The sequence below is a fragment of the Chinchilla lanigera genome, unplaced genomic scaffold, assembly GCF_000276665.1.
Source record: "Chinchilla lanigera isolate Chin_1 unplaced genomic scaffold, ChiLan1.0 scaffold00048, whole genome shotgun sequence".
Classification (NCBI taxonomy): Eukaryota; Metazoa; Chordata; class Mammalia; order Rodentia; family Chinchillidae; genus Chinchilla; species Chinchilla lanigera.
This window is the reverse complement of record NW_004955449.1, coordinates 7,787,802-7,805,746: the sequence shown is the minus strand read 5'-3', so window position 1 is coordinate 7,805,746 and position 17,945 is coordinate 7,787,802. Positions and strand designations below refer to the sequence as shown.

The following is a 17,945-nucleotide window of genomic DNA, read 5'->3' as shown; positions in this document are numbered from 1 at the left end:
AATCCACAGAGAGCAGTGCATTCAATGATGAAAATATATATACAGTGATATATATAGTGATATATATGTGATATATATAGTGATTATATTTTAAATCTATGTCTTTTGTGTATATATATGTCTTTTGTATGTATATATATATATATCTTTTGTATATCATGCATAAATGTGTTTGGTATATGAATATCTTTTATATATATAAACATATTTATCTCTTTATATTATATAATATATAATATAATATATATTTTACATAATATAAAGATATATATCTATATTATATAAAGATATAATATATTATATATAATATATATTATATATATCAAGTGAAATCAGCATCTTGAAGAAATATGTTTTCATGCACATTGCAGTGTTATTCACAAAAAGTAATATATGAAGTGACCCAATATCCATAATTAGATGAACTGATGAAGAAAATGGTGTATTAAATACACACAATGGAATACTATTCAGCCTTAAAAAGAGAAAATTCTGCTATTTACCCTTGTAAATGAACCTGGAGGATATTATGATAAATGAATAAGCCAGTCACCAAAAGACAAGTATGCTTATATGTGGAATCTAAAAGTGTTGAAAAAGTGGAGAATACAATGATGGTTACAAAATGCTGGAGATGTGGATAGATAGGGACAGGAAAATATTGATTTAAATGTACAAAATTTCAGTAACACATAATGAATAAACTTCAGGGATTTATTGCAAAAAACAGTGGCTATAATAATTTTTTTTTGTCTTTTTTTGAGACAGGGTCTCACTATTCAGTTCAATCTGGACTTGAGCTCACTTTGTAGCACAGGCTGATCTCTAACTAACAATGTTCCTCCTGCCTCAGCCTCCTGAGTGCTGGGATTACAAGTATGTGCCACTATGCCCAGCAATAATTTGTTGTATATTTCAAAATTGCTGAAAGATTACATTTTAAATAGTTTTACTACAAAAATATGAATGGTAAATGATATATGAATTAGCCTGATTTAATTCCTTCATATTGAAGCATATAAAAAACATCTTGTACCCAATAAATATATAGAGTTATTAGTTCTCAATTAAAAAATAAAAAGCCTATACAAGTTAAAAAGAAATTATTTTGTATATTTTGAGATCCTTGATATTAATTCATATTTTTTTTACCATGCTGTTCACTACTTTTCGCCTTCTTTTATTTTCCAACCATCCAGGCAGAAAACTGGTATTTTCTGTCTACATTTAAGTTGTATGCCAGTGGAGAAAACAGAAAGGTCTTTTAAGGCTTTTGTTCTTGTCCAATTCAGTTTGCAACTAGAATCATGGGAAGAATTAAGCATGTGAACTGAGGTTCCTCTCTACTCTGACCTTTGTTTTCAAAAAAATTGAAACCTTTAGAAAATTTACAGGGTTTACAGGGCAGAGCAGTGGAGAAGGAACAGAAGAGTGACTCCAAGTATGGCACAAGAATTAAATTCTAACCATCTCAGCTGCAAAAAGGCAAAATCAAGAGCTTCAACAGGGTAGGTCCCTAATCCTTAGCAAAACATGCCTGTACAGACAAGAAATATGATCAACTCTAACTGTATTGTCAAACAGAAAATAAAATCAATAATCAAAGGATCTAAATGGCTTTTTTAAACTTTTTGAAAGAGAGTGAGGGAAAAAATGAATGTGTCCCAGTTATGTATTATTTGTCTTACTTTCTAATATGACTTTTAATCAAAGTTTCTAAAATCCCAGTCTGCAAAAGAGATCTATCACCTTTAGAGATAGATGGAGGAAGGTAATTGTCCAGAAGAAATCTTGGTCCTAGGACAAAGACATCTTCAAGACATTTTGGGTTCCCTCCAGTCAGCTCTACAGTAGTGCTGGCTAGGTTCTATTTAAACTCACTCTGAAAATATGGATCCCCAGGATCTGTAATACACTTAACAAGCTCATAGATTAAAGTCTATGCTCACTGTCTCTTATTAGAAGTCAGTGTCGGATCTAAGCATAACAATGTATTTCTCTAATCTAGTTTATAGGTCTAAGTGAGTCGTCTAAATACCTCAAGGTACTTATCAGGATCATCTGAAAATATTCCTGGATCTCACCTGATCCATTTTAGGTCACAGAGAAAAGGATAAATAAATTCATGTACTGTAGTTCTTAAACTCTCCACTTACTTCCTGTGAGAGATATTGTCCTTGGAGAACTTGAACAAAATCAGCCATAGATGAATCCAACCCTGTGGAGGCTTTAAATACAGCTGTTCTAGAAGTTTCACTCTCAGGACCTGAAGGGCAAGTAAGGGAAGGCTCAGGCTCAGTAACAGTGGGCAAATCTTTAATTAAGCTTGCTTTGGAAACCTTGCCCTCAGGTTCCAATGGTCAACGAAGAGTAGCCTTAGTCTCAGTGATAGGAGATGGCTTAAGGGCCAGAGTTTCCTGGTTTTCTTGTGTTTCACATTTACATTTGAATACAAGTAAAGATTATTTCTTTAGTGCAAAGAAAGTTTGAACATAAGGCAATTTTGACCACTTTTCCTCTTTCTTGCAGTATAGTTCTATTTGTGAAATAGCACCATAATATTTCCCTTTGTATTAACATGTTAAAGAAGGAAGCATTGCTTAGTACTAAACCACTGCTTTCCAATTCTTTGAAAGAGGACGCTCAGTGTCCCTTTTTTATTTGCTTTGGCACTAATGGTTTTAATATTTGTAACTTCTCATTTAGAGGTTACAGATTGACCCACACCAGCTCAGGAACTTCCACTGGGCTTATGTAGTTTGAGTTAACATTGACTCCAGGAGTCCCAGTAGAAAGAGTCCCTGTACTTAAGTATTCCTTCTACTTCAGCCTCCCCCATAACTGGGCCTACAAGTGTGTGCCACCACACGCAGCCTTCACAAGGGAAGCAGGAAGAGGAAGCTGCTTTTCTGCTACATGGATCTGTTGTTGGCCTTCTATGGGCACCTTATTCACTCTGGTACAGGTCCTGCACCACCATCACCTCCTCTGTTGCACCCACCCCCAGAGAGGACCACACTGCCATCTTGGGTGGGCTGCTTGAGCCACTAAAATTGCTGGAGGTGCAGGCCAAGAAAGAGTTGCTCTACGAGTCTCATTAGTGTACTGCATTTGTTGGGCTATGTTTTCAAAGGAGCCCTGTAACCGAAAGGACCTCCTCTGTTACATTGGTTCTATCTCCCTATTTACATCAATGTGATCTTCTGCCAACTACTGTAACTATATATTGAAATAAAGATATTGACTAGGGGATAAGGAAGTACAAATAAGATGTCTAACATCATGTGGGGTCAGATGATATTTTCCCACAACTGAATCTATGATGAATGATCCCTGAGCTTCATTATTTATGACACTATGTTTTAATTCTTTAAGCAGTTTAAAATTAAACATCCACCAGTCAGGGATGAGCTGATTTTGATTATTAAGATCATTTCTAACCATCATTGGGAAACAACAGAGGTCCAAGAACAACTCCTTGCAGAGTAATATTTATTTATTGTAAAAATGTTGTATTTAATTATTTCCTGGAATATCTGGTGGTTTTGCTAGCTGGCAGCATGTACTTTGCCTTCTTAAAAAAATATTAAGAAAGAGATTTCCCCTTGTTTTATCCTCAGCAAAATTATTACTTGACTTAAAAGCACTGAATTTAGCTCTGTGTCAGGCGTCTCCAGAATTGTCACTTGAGATCCAAACACTGTTCAAAGATTCCAAGTAAATCCACCAGGCAGCCAAAAATGCCCTGGGTTCAGGCCACCTTGGATGCCAGTTATCAGAAACTCCTGAAGTGGGCTCCAGTCTCCTGCCAGGTGTTGCTGTGCATGGCACAAAGAGCTCGAGACAAAATGGTGGTTCAGGGTGGATCTGGGACGACCAGTTCTTCATGAGGAACTAAAGGTCATGAGGCAGCTGGAATTTCTGGCATTTAGAGATCACATTTACATTGAGGAAAATGGTGAGAGGATTATCAGCTGGCTCAGAGGACGGATGGTTTTATGTTGAGAAGGTTCTCATGTTGATGATGCTCACTTCAGGTGACTCAGAGGGCAGAGTTGAACTTCAACTAGTGAGGATGTTGCCCTGGGATGTCACAGCATCACTGGGACATTAAGGTCTTCATCAAGGCCTCTGAGCCCCCTTCAATTTATAATTTATGGTCCCTCCCATGTGTTTACAAGTACAGATATAGAAAATTGTTTCTTAAGAATTAATGTGTGTTAGAAAAACCTGGAGGGCTTAATAATACACATAGATCTGTGCCCCACTCCATAGTTTCTTTTTCTGTGTTTGGGCCACTGAATTTTCATTTCTTTTTTTTTTTTTTTTTCCGGTACCGGGAACCAAACTCACGACCTTGCACTTGCCAGGCAGGCGCTTTGCCGCTGAGCTAAATCCCCAGCCCCTGAATTTTCATTTCTAAGAATATTAAATCATATCATAATAGCATATCAAATAAAAAATTAAACACAGATAAATTTTTCAAACAACTGAAGAGAGATGTCGTATTATCTCCTGAGAAGTAGATTTGAGTGAACATGAATTTTTATTATGGCGTTATGGAAGCCAGAGGAAGAGATAAAATGTTTTCAAGGGCTCAGATGAAGAACTGTCAACCACAGATTTTATAGTTTGCAAATTTATTCCTTGATGATGCAAAGCAAATTTAAATGTTTATAAGAAGAGAACTAAAAGATTTTATTGCTAGAAGGTATAATTATTAAAGTGTAGCTAGGTAAAATTCTTCAAAGAAAAAATTGATAAAAGAAGAAATTATAGAATATAAGGAAGAAAGAATAATTCAAAGATAAGAGTTATCTTTTGTATGTACATACTTGGTTATGTACAATGGGTTTTATAAACTATAGTTGATAATTAAAACAAAACTAAATTAAATCAAAATTATAGTTGATAATTAAAGCAAAAATGTTAGCCCTAGCTAGTGCCCAATATGATATTTTAAGGATGATATTTTAAGACGGACATTTTGCAACTTCTCACAAAGATGTAGCAATTCTAAATATATATGTGTCCAACAACACAGCTTCAAAATGAAGCAACTTTGATGGTGCTGAAAGGAACAAATAACAAATCTGTAACTGTTCTTACAATTTCAGTAGTTATTTCTAGGAAACTGACAGAACCACTAGATCAAAAAAAAGAAAGTATACAGATGAGTGACAAGCACAATGAATGAACAGAATGTAAAAGACGTGTATAGAATACTGTCCTCCACAACGGCAGAATACACACTTCTCCAAAAGACTGCAGAGTAGTTATTAAGGGAGATCAATTAGACTGGGCCAGCCATAAAACAAACCTCATTTCATTTTAAAAAATAGAAAGTTTATATAATTTATTATTTGGCTCTAATGAAATTAAACAATAAATCAATAACATAAAACAAAAAATTCTAAACATATAGAAGTTAAACAGCACATAAAGAATTTATGAGTCAAAGATGAAACCTTAAAGGAAATTTCAAAAATACATAGAAATGAATGAAACAAATACATACCAAAATATGTAGAAGGCAACTACAATATGGTCAATAATGATATTTACAGTCCTAAAATAATAGACATGAAAATTGTCTTAAATAATTTATTTTTCCATGTCAAGAGACTAGAAAATAAAGAGAAAATTACAAGTCAAGCAAGCAGAAAAAAAAATGATAGAAAAAAATCAATAAAAATGAAAAAAAGGAAAACCTAGGGAAAATCAATAGAGCAAGTTTTTTTTTTTAAAATGGTGAGCAAAATTGATAAGCTTCTAAATGAAGAAAATTTCATACCATATTAATGATTCAGAGACCCATTATTGCTAATAGAGCAATAATCTTCAAATGAACCTCAAATTCAAGTAAGCCTTATCAAAATCATTTCATTTTTTACATTACTTGACAAGTCAATCATAAATTGGTAAAAAAACCTGAAGTGCTGCTGGACTCAACAGAGTTACCTTTTTCTCTAAGTGATAAAATGTGCTTTTATTCAGGTGCTCACTTTACTAAATTCAACTTTAATTTCCAACATAGAACTCAACATTCGTTCCTTTATGTGTCTTACAATTTATACCAGTAGTGTAAAACATGATCATAGATGATAATCAGCTTCATAGTCCTATTTTCCCCTAGTAGTAATCTTTTAAATTTCAGGTTTATCTTTGTATGTGGATAGGCTCTTAATTTGCATGAGTTAGCCCTTAATAAATGTTAAAAACTTCTATTGTTGTAGCTTTTTTTCTTTCTTCAGTAATGGTCTCTACTTTTCAATTCCCCACGAGGTAAGGGTAAGGGTGGAGAAAGTGAGGACAGAGAGAGAGAGAGAGAGAGTGACAGAGAAACAGAGAGACAGAGAGATAGAGAGAGCACTAAGGCTCTGGAACTAACCGTGGTTGGTGTCTTGGCCTTGTCACTAAATTGTGTACCATATAAAAACTCTTATAACCCTTTTAAGCTTGTCATTTCTTGGTCTATAAATTAAGAGGTATTACTGATTCATGCATAATAAATACTTTGTACAAGGCAGACTGTTAAGTCACCTCAATAAATGGTAACTACTAAGATTATCTTTAAAGCTATTAATATTATCTTTAAAACCATCTCAAGTATACTTATTAATAAATAAGAAATGCTATTTTGAAGCAGAAATTGATAAAGTATAGTATGCTAATAAATTGAATTCAGCATTATCTTAAGGAAAACTGTAATAATGCTGAGTGATATGTATTAAAACTGTAATTATAATTATAATATGAGGTTTTTGCATTTTGTCAATGTATGGAGACTCTTAATGAGCTTTTAACATTTACTTTACAAAGGTAAGTGATTTAAAGGAAGTCTAAGTGTTTAAACTCTTCTTTTTCTTTTTTTTTTTTGTTTTGCAACTGGGAATCAAACTTAGGACCTTGCATTTGCCAGGTAGGAACTTGTGCCATGAGCTACATCCTGGCCCTAAGTGTTTAAAGTCTTAATTTTGACTCTGAATTAATACATTTTGTACAAAGTGTTTTTACTGTAAAGAGAAAAAATTAAAAGCAAAATAACAAAAACAAAGACATAAAACAACACAAAAAGAAAAATGATGCAGAATTTAAAACAAAGTGATAAGAAATTCACAAAGGTTGTTGTATTACATATTGTTATCTTCAAATTGGTTACTCAGATAACCAGACAAAGGCATGTAAGATTGTTCAAACAATTAAACATTAACCATACCTTTCAAAAAAAACCAATAGAAATTAGTAGTACAACTATCTTTGCTATCTTGTCAAAGTTTTTTTAAAAATTCTGCTACACAAAGTTGCCAACCTGAATTGCCAGATTAGAAAACAAAAACAAACACAGTTTAGTGTGGTTAACATACTGTATTTATTATTTTCCATAGTATCTAAAAAGTAGAATATATTATATTATTTTGTTAAAAATAATTTTTGTACAGGTTTTTAAAGGTGACAGATACATTTTACAATTAAAGCCAATAGTTTTCAAGAAAATCAATATGAAGTCTCTGTGGAATTATAGAAGCATGTTATGAATTAGTATCATTATCTGAAGCAATTTCCATACTAAACCATTCCCAAGAAATACAAAACTTGCAAATGTAGGCAAAGCACCAGCTTTCACCACATCACTAAATTAACACTGAATCTTTCTGTCTTCATTACATGAAGGAGAATAAGAAGATTAAGAAAGGAGCATTTATCGGAAAAAAAACAGAACTCTGAAATTACATTTATTTAGGGGATTCCCCAAAGGCATCTTGGTATGGTTATTGTATTTCTGAGATTCAAAAATAGATTGCAATACTTAAGGCTCAAAATCATGCATTCATAATAAAATACATTTACCAATATGTAAGTGATATTGGATGTCATACAATGTATTTTCAATTTGTCATTTAAGTAAACAGTATACATTTAATATTTTATTCCTTGAGGGCTTTTGTAGGCACACTGAAATCAATTTTCATACAAATGCAGCAAATATTAGAATCTCAAACTACATGGATATAAGTGATGTTACTTTTGTCAATAAATCTAAAAACAACTATTTGTGGGTAATTTAAAAATAATTTCATTAGTTCAAACTAAGGTTTAGAGTTTTAAAGTTTCTCAACTATAAAGCATTATACATAGTTCTTATATATGATGAGATATAATAAAAAAGCCAGGAAAGGTAAATGAATAAGTAAAAACTACCTAGGATTTATTTCTAAAACAAGAAGTTATACCTTCACCTCCTAATTTGGTCTTTACAGTTTGAAAGATCATTTTTGTCTATAAGTTATAAGCAGCTAAAGTTCAGTGAAAAACACTTTGAAGTGGCTACCTGTTCCCAATTTAAGGTCAAGATACTGTGAAAATCCTTGGACATTCTAGTAGCTCTCCATCTGCTAATTCATTATGACATGCACTTCTCAGAGCTTATATACTCAATGATGTATTATAAATACATGGTAAAAATACATAAGTTTTATAGTAAGGTAAGGATTAAGTCTACTGACATATTATCTATTATGTAATTCTAGTAAATGCATACATTTTTAATGAGTGTAAATGAGAAGAATATAAGGAAAATGTAGGCCATAGCTGGCTGTTTTATTTATGCTTCTTACTGTATGAATCCACAGCCATGATGTTGTAGATTTGGAGCATATGTAGAACTAGCCAAAGAGATGAGGATCTAGGAGCCCATGGACAATGAAATTTAATTTCTACCACCAGGAAAAAAATATAAGAAAAAAGATGAGCAGAAGCAGGACAAAGAGGAGAAGGAGGAACAAGAGGATAATCTTCACTACCCTTCCCCTTATCCTTCAGAATAAGCTCACGTCAAATAAGCCAGAGAGAAAAACAAGTATTAGATTTCCAAGTAGCAGATTCAACTTTACTAACCGCAGCAAAATTAATGCATTATCTTTCCCAGTAGATTGGTTAGGCTGAACATATAAGGTTATAAGATTGAGTTTGGCATGGAGACTTATGAATGAATACAAGCTTAATTTTCATTGGTTGTAAGGAACTGATCATATCTGTACTCTCCTCTGACTGTTGTTTGTTGCTTAAGCTTTTAAAGCCCTGGGGTCCATGAAGAAAATAAGTAAGTCACAAGTGGGATTAGATCTGACTTTGAATAGCTGGCTTTTCCTTAGCTTTGTCAAGACAGACACCTTCCTTAGTAGTCTGGACATCCTGGTTATCATCCATTATTGAAATATCTGATGTATTTTTGTCATTTTGTCTCAAGCGGTAATTTTTATAAGCACGTTGAATGATGGTCGCTGAAACTGTCTCTTGTTTTCGTTTCAAAGTAGTTGTGATTGGTTCATATGTGATTTTAAAAGGGTTGGCTAATACAAATGCTGATTCTATCTCTGAGAGGATTTTCTCCATCCCTGTATCTTTTCCCACAACTCGTTTTGTAAAAGCCAGTAAGATATCAAGGCAATGAATTCTGTCTCCAACAGCCATGGGAAGGTCCATAGCTACAAGCTGTCCCTTGTTTGGTTTTGCCATGAAAAGAGGAGGATCAAGAGCAGCTGCGAAATCCGAAAGCTTGCTGGAGTCTATGTATTGAGTCCTGTCAGGATCAAACCTCTCCCATACCTGAAAGAACTTCCTAAAATCATCTTCACTCAAGCTCCTAGTTTTTTTCTTAGAAACAATACTTAAAAATTCTGTTATCACAACAATATACATATTAACAATGATCAGCCATATTATGAAAATGTAACTGACAAAGTAGAAAATCCCAACAGAAGGGTTACCACAATCTCCTCTAACCTGAGTCCCAGGGTTAATTTTATCAGGATCACAGTCAGACCATTTACCATTGAAAATTGCACTGAGCAACCCATCCCAACCTGCAAATATTGTAACTTGAAAAAGACAAATCATACTACTGCCAAAGGTTTCAAAGTTGGACACGTCATTAATTCCAGCTTCTTTTTTAACATAGGCAAAGTTGTACATTCCAAAGATGGCGTAGATGAACATGACCAGGAAGATGAGAAGACTGATGTTCAACAGTGCTGGGAGGGACAGCATCAAAGGGAGCATCAGGTCATGGAACACCTTTGGTCCCTTCCCAAGGCGCAGGATGTGGATGACGCGAGAGAGAAGTATCAGTTGCACAAGCGAGGGGGACACCAAGTAGTATCCCACTGTCATAGGCAGAAATAGCCCTGCACAAGGAGAAAAGAGTCAATAAAACTATCCACATTCAATGGTGTTTAGAGGAACATTTTATCTTATATTTAAGTGGTTGTTTCTATGCTTTATTTTTATTAATCACTATTTAACAGCCTATAGGATGATTAGGTTAGCTAAATACTAATTGTATCAATGATCAGGGTATCTAGCAAAATTTAGAAGGGATTCCTTCTGTACTGTGATCTTGGGAATACTATGGATCAAGTACTTATGGGATTATAGATGACCTGAATCTACAATATAGGATAGCAGTCATAAGCTTTTTTCCTGATTGCTGTTGTATCATAGAATTCAAGCCAACTTATATTGAATGCTTTACAAAGGCATCATGAAATATGCAAAGATCAAATAACATGATTTCTAGTCTCAAAGACTTTCTCATCTAGAAACTAGTGACAGGTATTCAAAATAATTATAATGCAAGGTAGACAGACCAAATTGTTAAATGTAATTACAAAAATATTTGGCATTCAGTGAATCATAGTTTGTATTTTAATTCATTTCCTAAGTGGTATTTTTTCTGAGGACCTTTAAATATGAAGGCAATACATGAGTTTTTTCCTTAGAACCTAGGGATCGTTCATTTTGGGTTGAGAAAGGTAACAGATGGGAAAATCCCACAGAGCTTCTAAGGAGAAGGAATATTTCCAGACAGGAAGGGTCATGCCACACATTTCTGTTAAACTTGGTCATTGCCTAAGATGATATTCTTTGTGATGTTCTTCCCCACATCTGCCTTGTCGCTAGAGGGTTCTAGTGAATTTTCCATGACTCAAATTCTCATTTCATCTCAATCTTCAAAATTCCTCAGTTTTGCAGGAGGTATTCTCACCTAATTGCAAACAAATTCCTCAGCATAAAGATCTTTTCTATTGTTATCCTACAAATGAAATTATAGTATATGAATTTATAGTACATTACTGAGTGGCAATTAAGCATTTATCTTGCAGTTTGTGACATAAAGTATATGCTATTCATTCAAGAAATGTGTTTTTTAACATTTCCTGTCTGTACGCACATTTGTGAATGCAAAAAATATGAAGCATTCCTGATGGAAAAGAAAGGTATCTACCTATTTTGCTTCTAAGCGACTCCTTCTGAAGTGACATTAATAAGTTTGCCTGAATTACTATTATTTGTAAGTGAAAACTGGACTGAACAAAATCTTACCTGTAATGGAGAAAATTACCACCATAAAATCCAAAATGTTCCATACAGTGGTAAAATAGTAACAGTGGAAGGCGATGAGCTTCAGTATACACTCTACAGTGTATAGGACCACAAAGGCAGAGTTAACCCAGTGGAGTGCAGTGTCCACTTGCAGACTCTGCTCATCATTTTCTATCATCATGGCTATTGCTTGGCAACAGATAAGCACCATGATGCTAACATTAAAAACTTGATTTGTTACCAAGTCAAAAATGAAGCCTTGGAACTTGTTCTGTGGGTAAAGAAAGCAAGTACAGTAGCATTATTAATAAGATACATAGAGTCATTGACATTCATACATACAGTCATTTAGAGTCTGTAACTTCCCCTACAATAAGTATGAGTGAAGGTCTAAGTTTTTACCAAAGTAAAACTACAGCATATTATCAAAACAAAGGTAGAGGGACATAAACAACTCTCAAGATATGCACGTGTGGAGATATTACAATGAACTACATTAGTTGGTATAATTAATGTATGTTAATAATTGTAATAGGAAACAACACATAAGCAAAAATTGACTATTAAAATCTTTGGCAAGGGACATATTTTATAAATGTCAAAAGCATTTCAGATATTTTAAATACACTTTTCTTTGTAAAATAAAGGAAATAAAGGAACTGAGTAAAGCTTCAAAAAAATTGAGATGTTTTCCTACTCCTGGATGAGGTGCTGGTTTTTGCGAGTCATCATACATCAGCCTCTTTAGCCCACGATATTGTTTCTTTTGTTTTGCAGTTATAAACATATTGGAGCCTCCCTGGTAGAGAAATGAAAGAAAAAGACATTAAAGTCTCATTTAGGGCTGGGGATATAGCTCAGTGACACAAATGCCTGCCTGGCAAGCGCAAGGTCCTGAGTTCAATTCCTGGGACCAAAAAAAAAAAAAAAAATCACATTTAATCCAAGATTTCCTTTATATAATACGCATTAATAAAATGCACATTATATTAAAAATATAATTCTTTTCAGCAGTTTTCATTGCAATGATCTAAATCATGTTGTGCACAAAGTTGCATATGAAACAAACATGTAATGCTAGCTGGTAATGAATACAATCAACAGTCTTTTGATGTACTTTCCTGTATGTAGCCAACTATTTGTAGTATTTATACTATTTAGTCTACTGAAGCCTTCCTTTTCTCAGGGAGAAAAACAAACAATGAGGGAGACATGAAAAAGTTAATCAAAAAGACTTGTACTCAATAGACAAAGGTTAAAATTATTTGTGTCTTTTAATAAACAGAAACAGATTGTTCAATTTTTGTTTGTTTTTGCAGTACTAGGAATTAAATTAAAGGCCTTTGAACTCTATACATTTCTAGTCTTTTATAATAATTTATTTCAAGACAGGCTTTTGCTAAGTCAATTGTCCAGGCTGGGATCAAGCTTGCAATCCTTCTACCTCAGCCTCCTAGTTTCTCGAGATTACAGGAGAGTACAACATCTTTAAACAAAGGATGTATTTTTTTTATAAGCTCATACATTGCTTTATTTGATAAACATTGTAAGAAGACATTTTTATTGTTCCAAAAGTACCTTCAATTTGTACCTAGGACACATTTGCATCTAGGACACATTGTATTTTGTGTTTCTAGTACTAATTTAGTATCTGGTATAAAATATATAAAGTAATAATGATATGTTAAGCTAGGAATTAGGAATTATTGATGCTTAAATTAGAATCCACTCACAACTGATAAGGATCACTAATGTGAATCACAGAGGCAAGCCTAGAAGGTCACTGAGCTGGCGTGATCTGCTCAGAAGCTCAAACATTCAATCAACACCATATCTACTCACTTTGCCTCCTCCCACTTGACTAGCGAACCACTGTAGTATGCTATACTATTTTACATGTGGATAACCTTTAATGACCTAGTTAAAGATGGAATTTAACAATTATTTCCTTTGATTGTGTGGATAGTGCACCTGTACGTCCCTTTCTTTATATTTGTGGAAGGCCAAGAAGTAAAAACTGTGCTCAAATGACATCAAATACACAAAAATGTTACCAAATTGTGGCTGTTTAAGTGTCTCTAGATTCCATGATATTGAGTTCAAGTACTCTTACTTGGTCATCCAGCTAGGATTTATGACTCCACTTCAAGCAGAAAGAGCTACTCTAATGTAGAAATATGTTGGTTATTGTTATGACTCTGCAGGCTTCCAATGTTTCATGGTAAAAGGCATCATTTTTCTCCAAGTGTTCATATATTTGTTCAGATAGACAATAAGATTGCTCATTTCTTTTCATTATATCATTATTTATAAAATATACACAGAGAAATACACATATGTTTTAACACTCAAACTAAACTGTGCATACTTTCAACGCTGAAAGCAATGTGGGAATGAAGACTTCAGCAGTACTCCACAATATGCAAGAATAGCAACAACTACTGTATTCGATATACACTACAGAAAAACGGCACTGAGGTAAATTCTAAACCAACTACTTGAAAAAGTGCATCTGTACAAATGTGTCAGAGGTTTTCAGGAATTTATGAGCAAACAAAGGATATTTATACTTATCTTTATTTTATGCTTGTTGAAATTAGTAATAATAACACCAATCAGCATACTCAGAGGGAGAAATAATCCAAAGATAACAAAGTTGATAAAATAAAAATACATGTAGAGGTTGCTCTCAAAATGAGGCTGCATTTCTACCTGAAAAGGAATTTAAAACTAATCACTGACCACAATTTTTTTTTAAACATAAGATTTATATTATAAAATATTTTTTGACGAGGAGAGCTGATTATCAGAATGTGTGTCATGCAAGTATGGATATGCCCATATAAATCTACTCTTCTGTATAGCTAATAAGCTTTAACTGATAAAAAGTTTAAACTTATTTCATTGTTTAACTTGTTATAAAAATGATCATCCTTTACTTTCACTTCTTGAGTCTCAGTCATTGCATATCTTCCTGCAAAGATTTCATTGCCTGTGAAATACCCAATCTGAATGTATTTAATTTCTATAAGTACAACTTCTGTCCTGTGTTTGAATTGCAAAAAATTATTTTGCTTGTCCCTTAACAATACTCTTTAGACTATATTGTACTTACACCAACAGAATCAATTGCTGAGTATACAATATCAGTCCATCCATTGAATGTTGCCTATAAAAATAAAATAAAATTTTGTGGAAATCTATATTTGTGACAAAAAGAAAATTCAATTTGTTTTTAATATTCTAAAACACTTGATAGCAAGGCTTTGAAAATTCAATCTACTGAATAACTGAGGTATTTAACATGTTCCTATTTATATTATCTGTTAATTATTTTACTTAGTTATTAATAACTAATGATACAATAAAGAATGAAGAAAAATAGATAAACAATAAATAAGTACATGCTTCCAAGTGTCAGTTATGGTGACCATTTATATGTAATTTTCTGTGGAATCGAGAAAGTATTGGCCCATCTCTTCATGTCCTAGATATTAGGTCACTAAGAGGACATTCGTCAAAGAATCAAATTTATGAAAAGAGTAGTAACACACTTTGGACCAGTAAGCAATGGCCCTCTTGCCTGACCAGTAGTTGTGGAAGCAGGTTTGTCCAGAACTTACCATTTCCTCTGTTAGTGCTGCCTTTGTTTCCACAGAATGGGGACTGATTTTACTTATGTCTCCCCCAAAAGCCTAATATAGTATTCTAACAACAATTATCTATAAATTAATAAATACTAAGATATGTTATAACCAAATGTTTGAATCATCCATACTTTGTCCTTTATACCTACAGTATGAATGAACACATTTAAAAAAAAAAAACTTCATAAAATGTACTTACAACTTGAAGCAGAGCAAGGAAACCATTTCCAACATTGTCAAAGTTCAACTGTGCATTCTTCCATGATAATGATTCATTATACATAAGGCTTTCACACTGACTTCTGTTCAGTACTTCAGACATGGAAAACCTCTCTCCATTTAGTTGATCAATGCATGCATAGAACTTGCCAGCAAATAAGTGGACTCCCATGATGCTAAAACTCAGCCAGATCATAAAGCAGACCAGAAACACACTCAAAGCGGGTAGAGTTGTTTTTATCAAAGTTCTCACAACCACCTGGCATACAAAAGAATGAATGTGAAAACTTTAGATATGAAATGTGAAACCATGTTTATTTCTGACCAAATTGAAAATGCTACTTGATATAATGTTATATGGAAAAACAAGACAAGTCACATCTAAAGATTTAATAGCACACATGGCAGTATTGGAATAACCTAAATAGCAATTCAACTTTTAGCAATAAAAAACACACATTGAAATACAGGTACTTTCAAAATCATCGTTCTAAAAATAGTTAAGAAGTTCCAAGCTCATTAATTCAAATACTAGAATGAATGTTTCATTCAGTAATTTGATATTTATTTACTGAGTTTCTGTATTGTGCCAGTAATGGTGAAGATAATGTGTGTATGTTTGCATGTGTATGTGTGTGTGGGGGGACGTTTGTGTGTGTTTGTGATTATCTAGAAAAGATATTAAATAAGAGAGGGTGGGCCAAGAACTGTTAGACTCCAAACTTAGGGAGGACAAACGTGTAAAAGAGAAAAGGAAGCAATGTCCTAAAAAGTAGAAGACAAAGATTTGTACCATGAATGAAGTGGACAGGGGAGACTGCTTCAGAAAGCCCCAAATCCCCACACTGAGGGATTTTAGGTGTGTTTTGTTTTGTTACATTATGTTTTGTTTTGTTTTTGCCACTTTGATTTGCCTCTGTAATTCCAGAGTGAAAGACTTGGAGGCTGATTCCACCACCTATAATCATTTAATTCTCCCTATCATTAACATCAGACTTTTCTCTTATCACCCCACTGAAGCTATTCTGGCAAAAGAAACTGCTTGCTCTATCCAACAGAATTTTTTCAATATCTGCTAATCTTTGTCATAGTGTTTGTACATTTTATTTCCTTTTTTCTCTGAAACATCATTGATTCTTTTTACTACAATTCTTTTTTCCTCAATTATTACTAGATAATAATTTCTGGCATGTATTTTCTTGTTTATTTTTCATAATTTTTTGTTCCTAAATGCATATTTTTATTTTTAATTGTTCTTTCAATCCCTTTGTTATATTTCTAAAATGAAAGCACAGGTTCACTGGTGGTACTTTATATGTTCTGAGAGGCCCATCAATTCTTCTGCTGTAAAAGAAAGCTGCCTCATCCATCAGAAAAATCTACCTATGTGATAACATAAAAGTGGGAATAGTCGACACAAATGATTGTGTAGTAAAGAGCAGCTAAGATTTATTAACTATACAAAGCATGAATTTTGTAAACCTGTACCCTGACGATAGATCAGCAAAAATAATTTCACCGCAGAATTTTCAGAGGTTGAGATGAGAGTTCTGGTGTGGATTTGACTATGACTTGACCATGGTTTCTGTTTTGCTGATCTTGAGTTCATGAATTAGTATTTTACTGTCTTTCTTGTGAATGTAATCCACCAAATGGTACAGAGGAAAGTTTCTCTGTAACTTGGGTACAAGTTGGTGAACTTTACTCTCTTTTCATCTGTGTATTAAAACTTATTAAGGAAAAAAATTTCAAATCATAATATTTGTTGCAATAGTTTATTTAACTACACTTAGATTGTGTGGGGGTGTGTGCATATACATGTATGTTTTGAGCTAAGAGGATTTCTGTAGTTCTGAATCATAGGCTATTTTATGAAGTTTTCTGTCCCTAAACTGTATTCTTGCCAGAAATTAAGCTGTTTTGTCATCTTAATCTACAATCTTAGAAATTTTGCCAGTGACTTTTCCTTTTTCAGATAATTTTCTAATTTATTTTGTTTAAAAAGTATTGGTGAGGGGCTGGGGATTTAGCTCAGCGGCAAAAGCGCTTGCCTGGCAAGCGCAAGGTCGTGAGTTTGGTTCCCGGTACTGGAGAAAAACCAAAAAATAAAAAAAAAAAATAAACGTGTATATCTCATTTAAAAAAATAAAAACTATTGGTGAATGTTACCACAGTTCGAACATGATGTATTTGTAAAATGTATTTCAGAAATTACATTATAAATTATTATCACTCTTTTAGGTTTTTATTTTGTTTTAGATTTTTGTTCTGTTTTCTAGGTTTATAATATTAAAGTCTTGATGTATTTACACCATAATAATGAAAGTATTTCTTCCTCAAATCCAGTAAATCAAATGCATCTGGAGAATAGATTAATCAGGCCTAAATTCTGTTATAACAAATCAAATCAGAGTCACATGAAGTACAAAAATATCAACTATATCCTCCATTAAGTGCTTGCTAAAATATAGTGTATTTTAAAATATATAGAATTAATGTATTTATGTGTACATGTTCTTGTAGAAGCATGTATGTCTACACATGTGAGTTAAAGGTGGTACTATTATAATTTCTGAATATTTTAAAAATACATATTTCATTAACTTATAGTTTGAATTTATAAGAATCAGTCAAATTCTGAGATTAAATAACTTTATTACTAAGGGGAATTTAAAAATTATGGCTTCTTAATGA

At 33.2% G+C, this 17,945-nt stretch overlaps 1 protein-coding gene across 1 annotated transcript in view; it reads right to left on the bottom strand.

Annotated features, from left to right (window-relative positions):
• Positions 1-7,363: 7,363 nt before the first annotated feature.
• Scn7a (sodium channel, voltage gated, type VII alpha subunit) overlaps positions 7,364-17,945 on the bottom strand; it is an 83,960-nt gene continuing 73,378 nt past the window's right edge. The window contains exons 20-25 of the mRNA XM_005393284.1: positions 15,232-15,510; positions 14,501-14,554; positions 13,960-14,097; positions 12,083-12,187; positions 11,386-11,656; positions 7,364-10,187 (exon numbers count right to left, since the gene is read on the bottom strand). Of these exons, the coding sequence (XP_005393341.1) occupies positions 9,121-10,187; positions 11,386-11,656; positions 12,083-12,187; positions 13,960-14,097; positions 14,501-14,554; positions 15,232-15,510 (1,914 nt within the window). The 3' untranslated portion in view covers positions 7,364-9,120. The remainder of the gene's footprint in view (positions 10,188-11,385; positions 11,657-12,082; positions 12,188-13,959; positions 14,098-14,500; positions 14,555-15,231; positions 15,511-17,945) is intronic.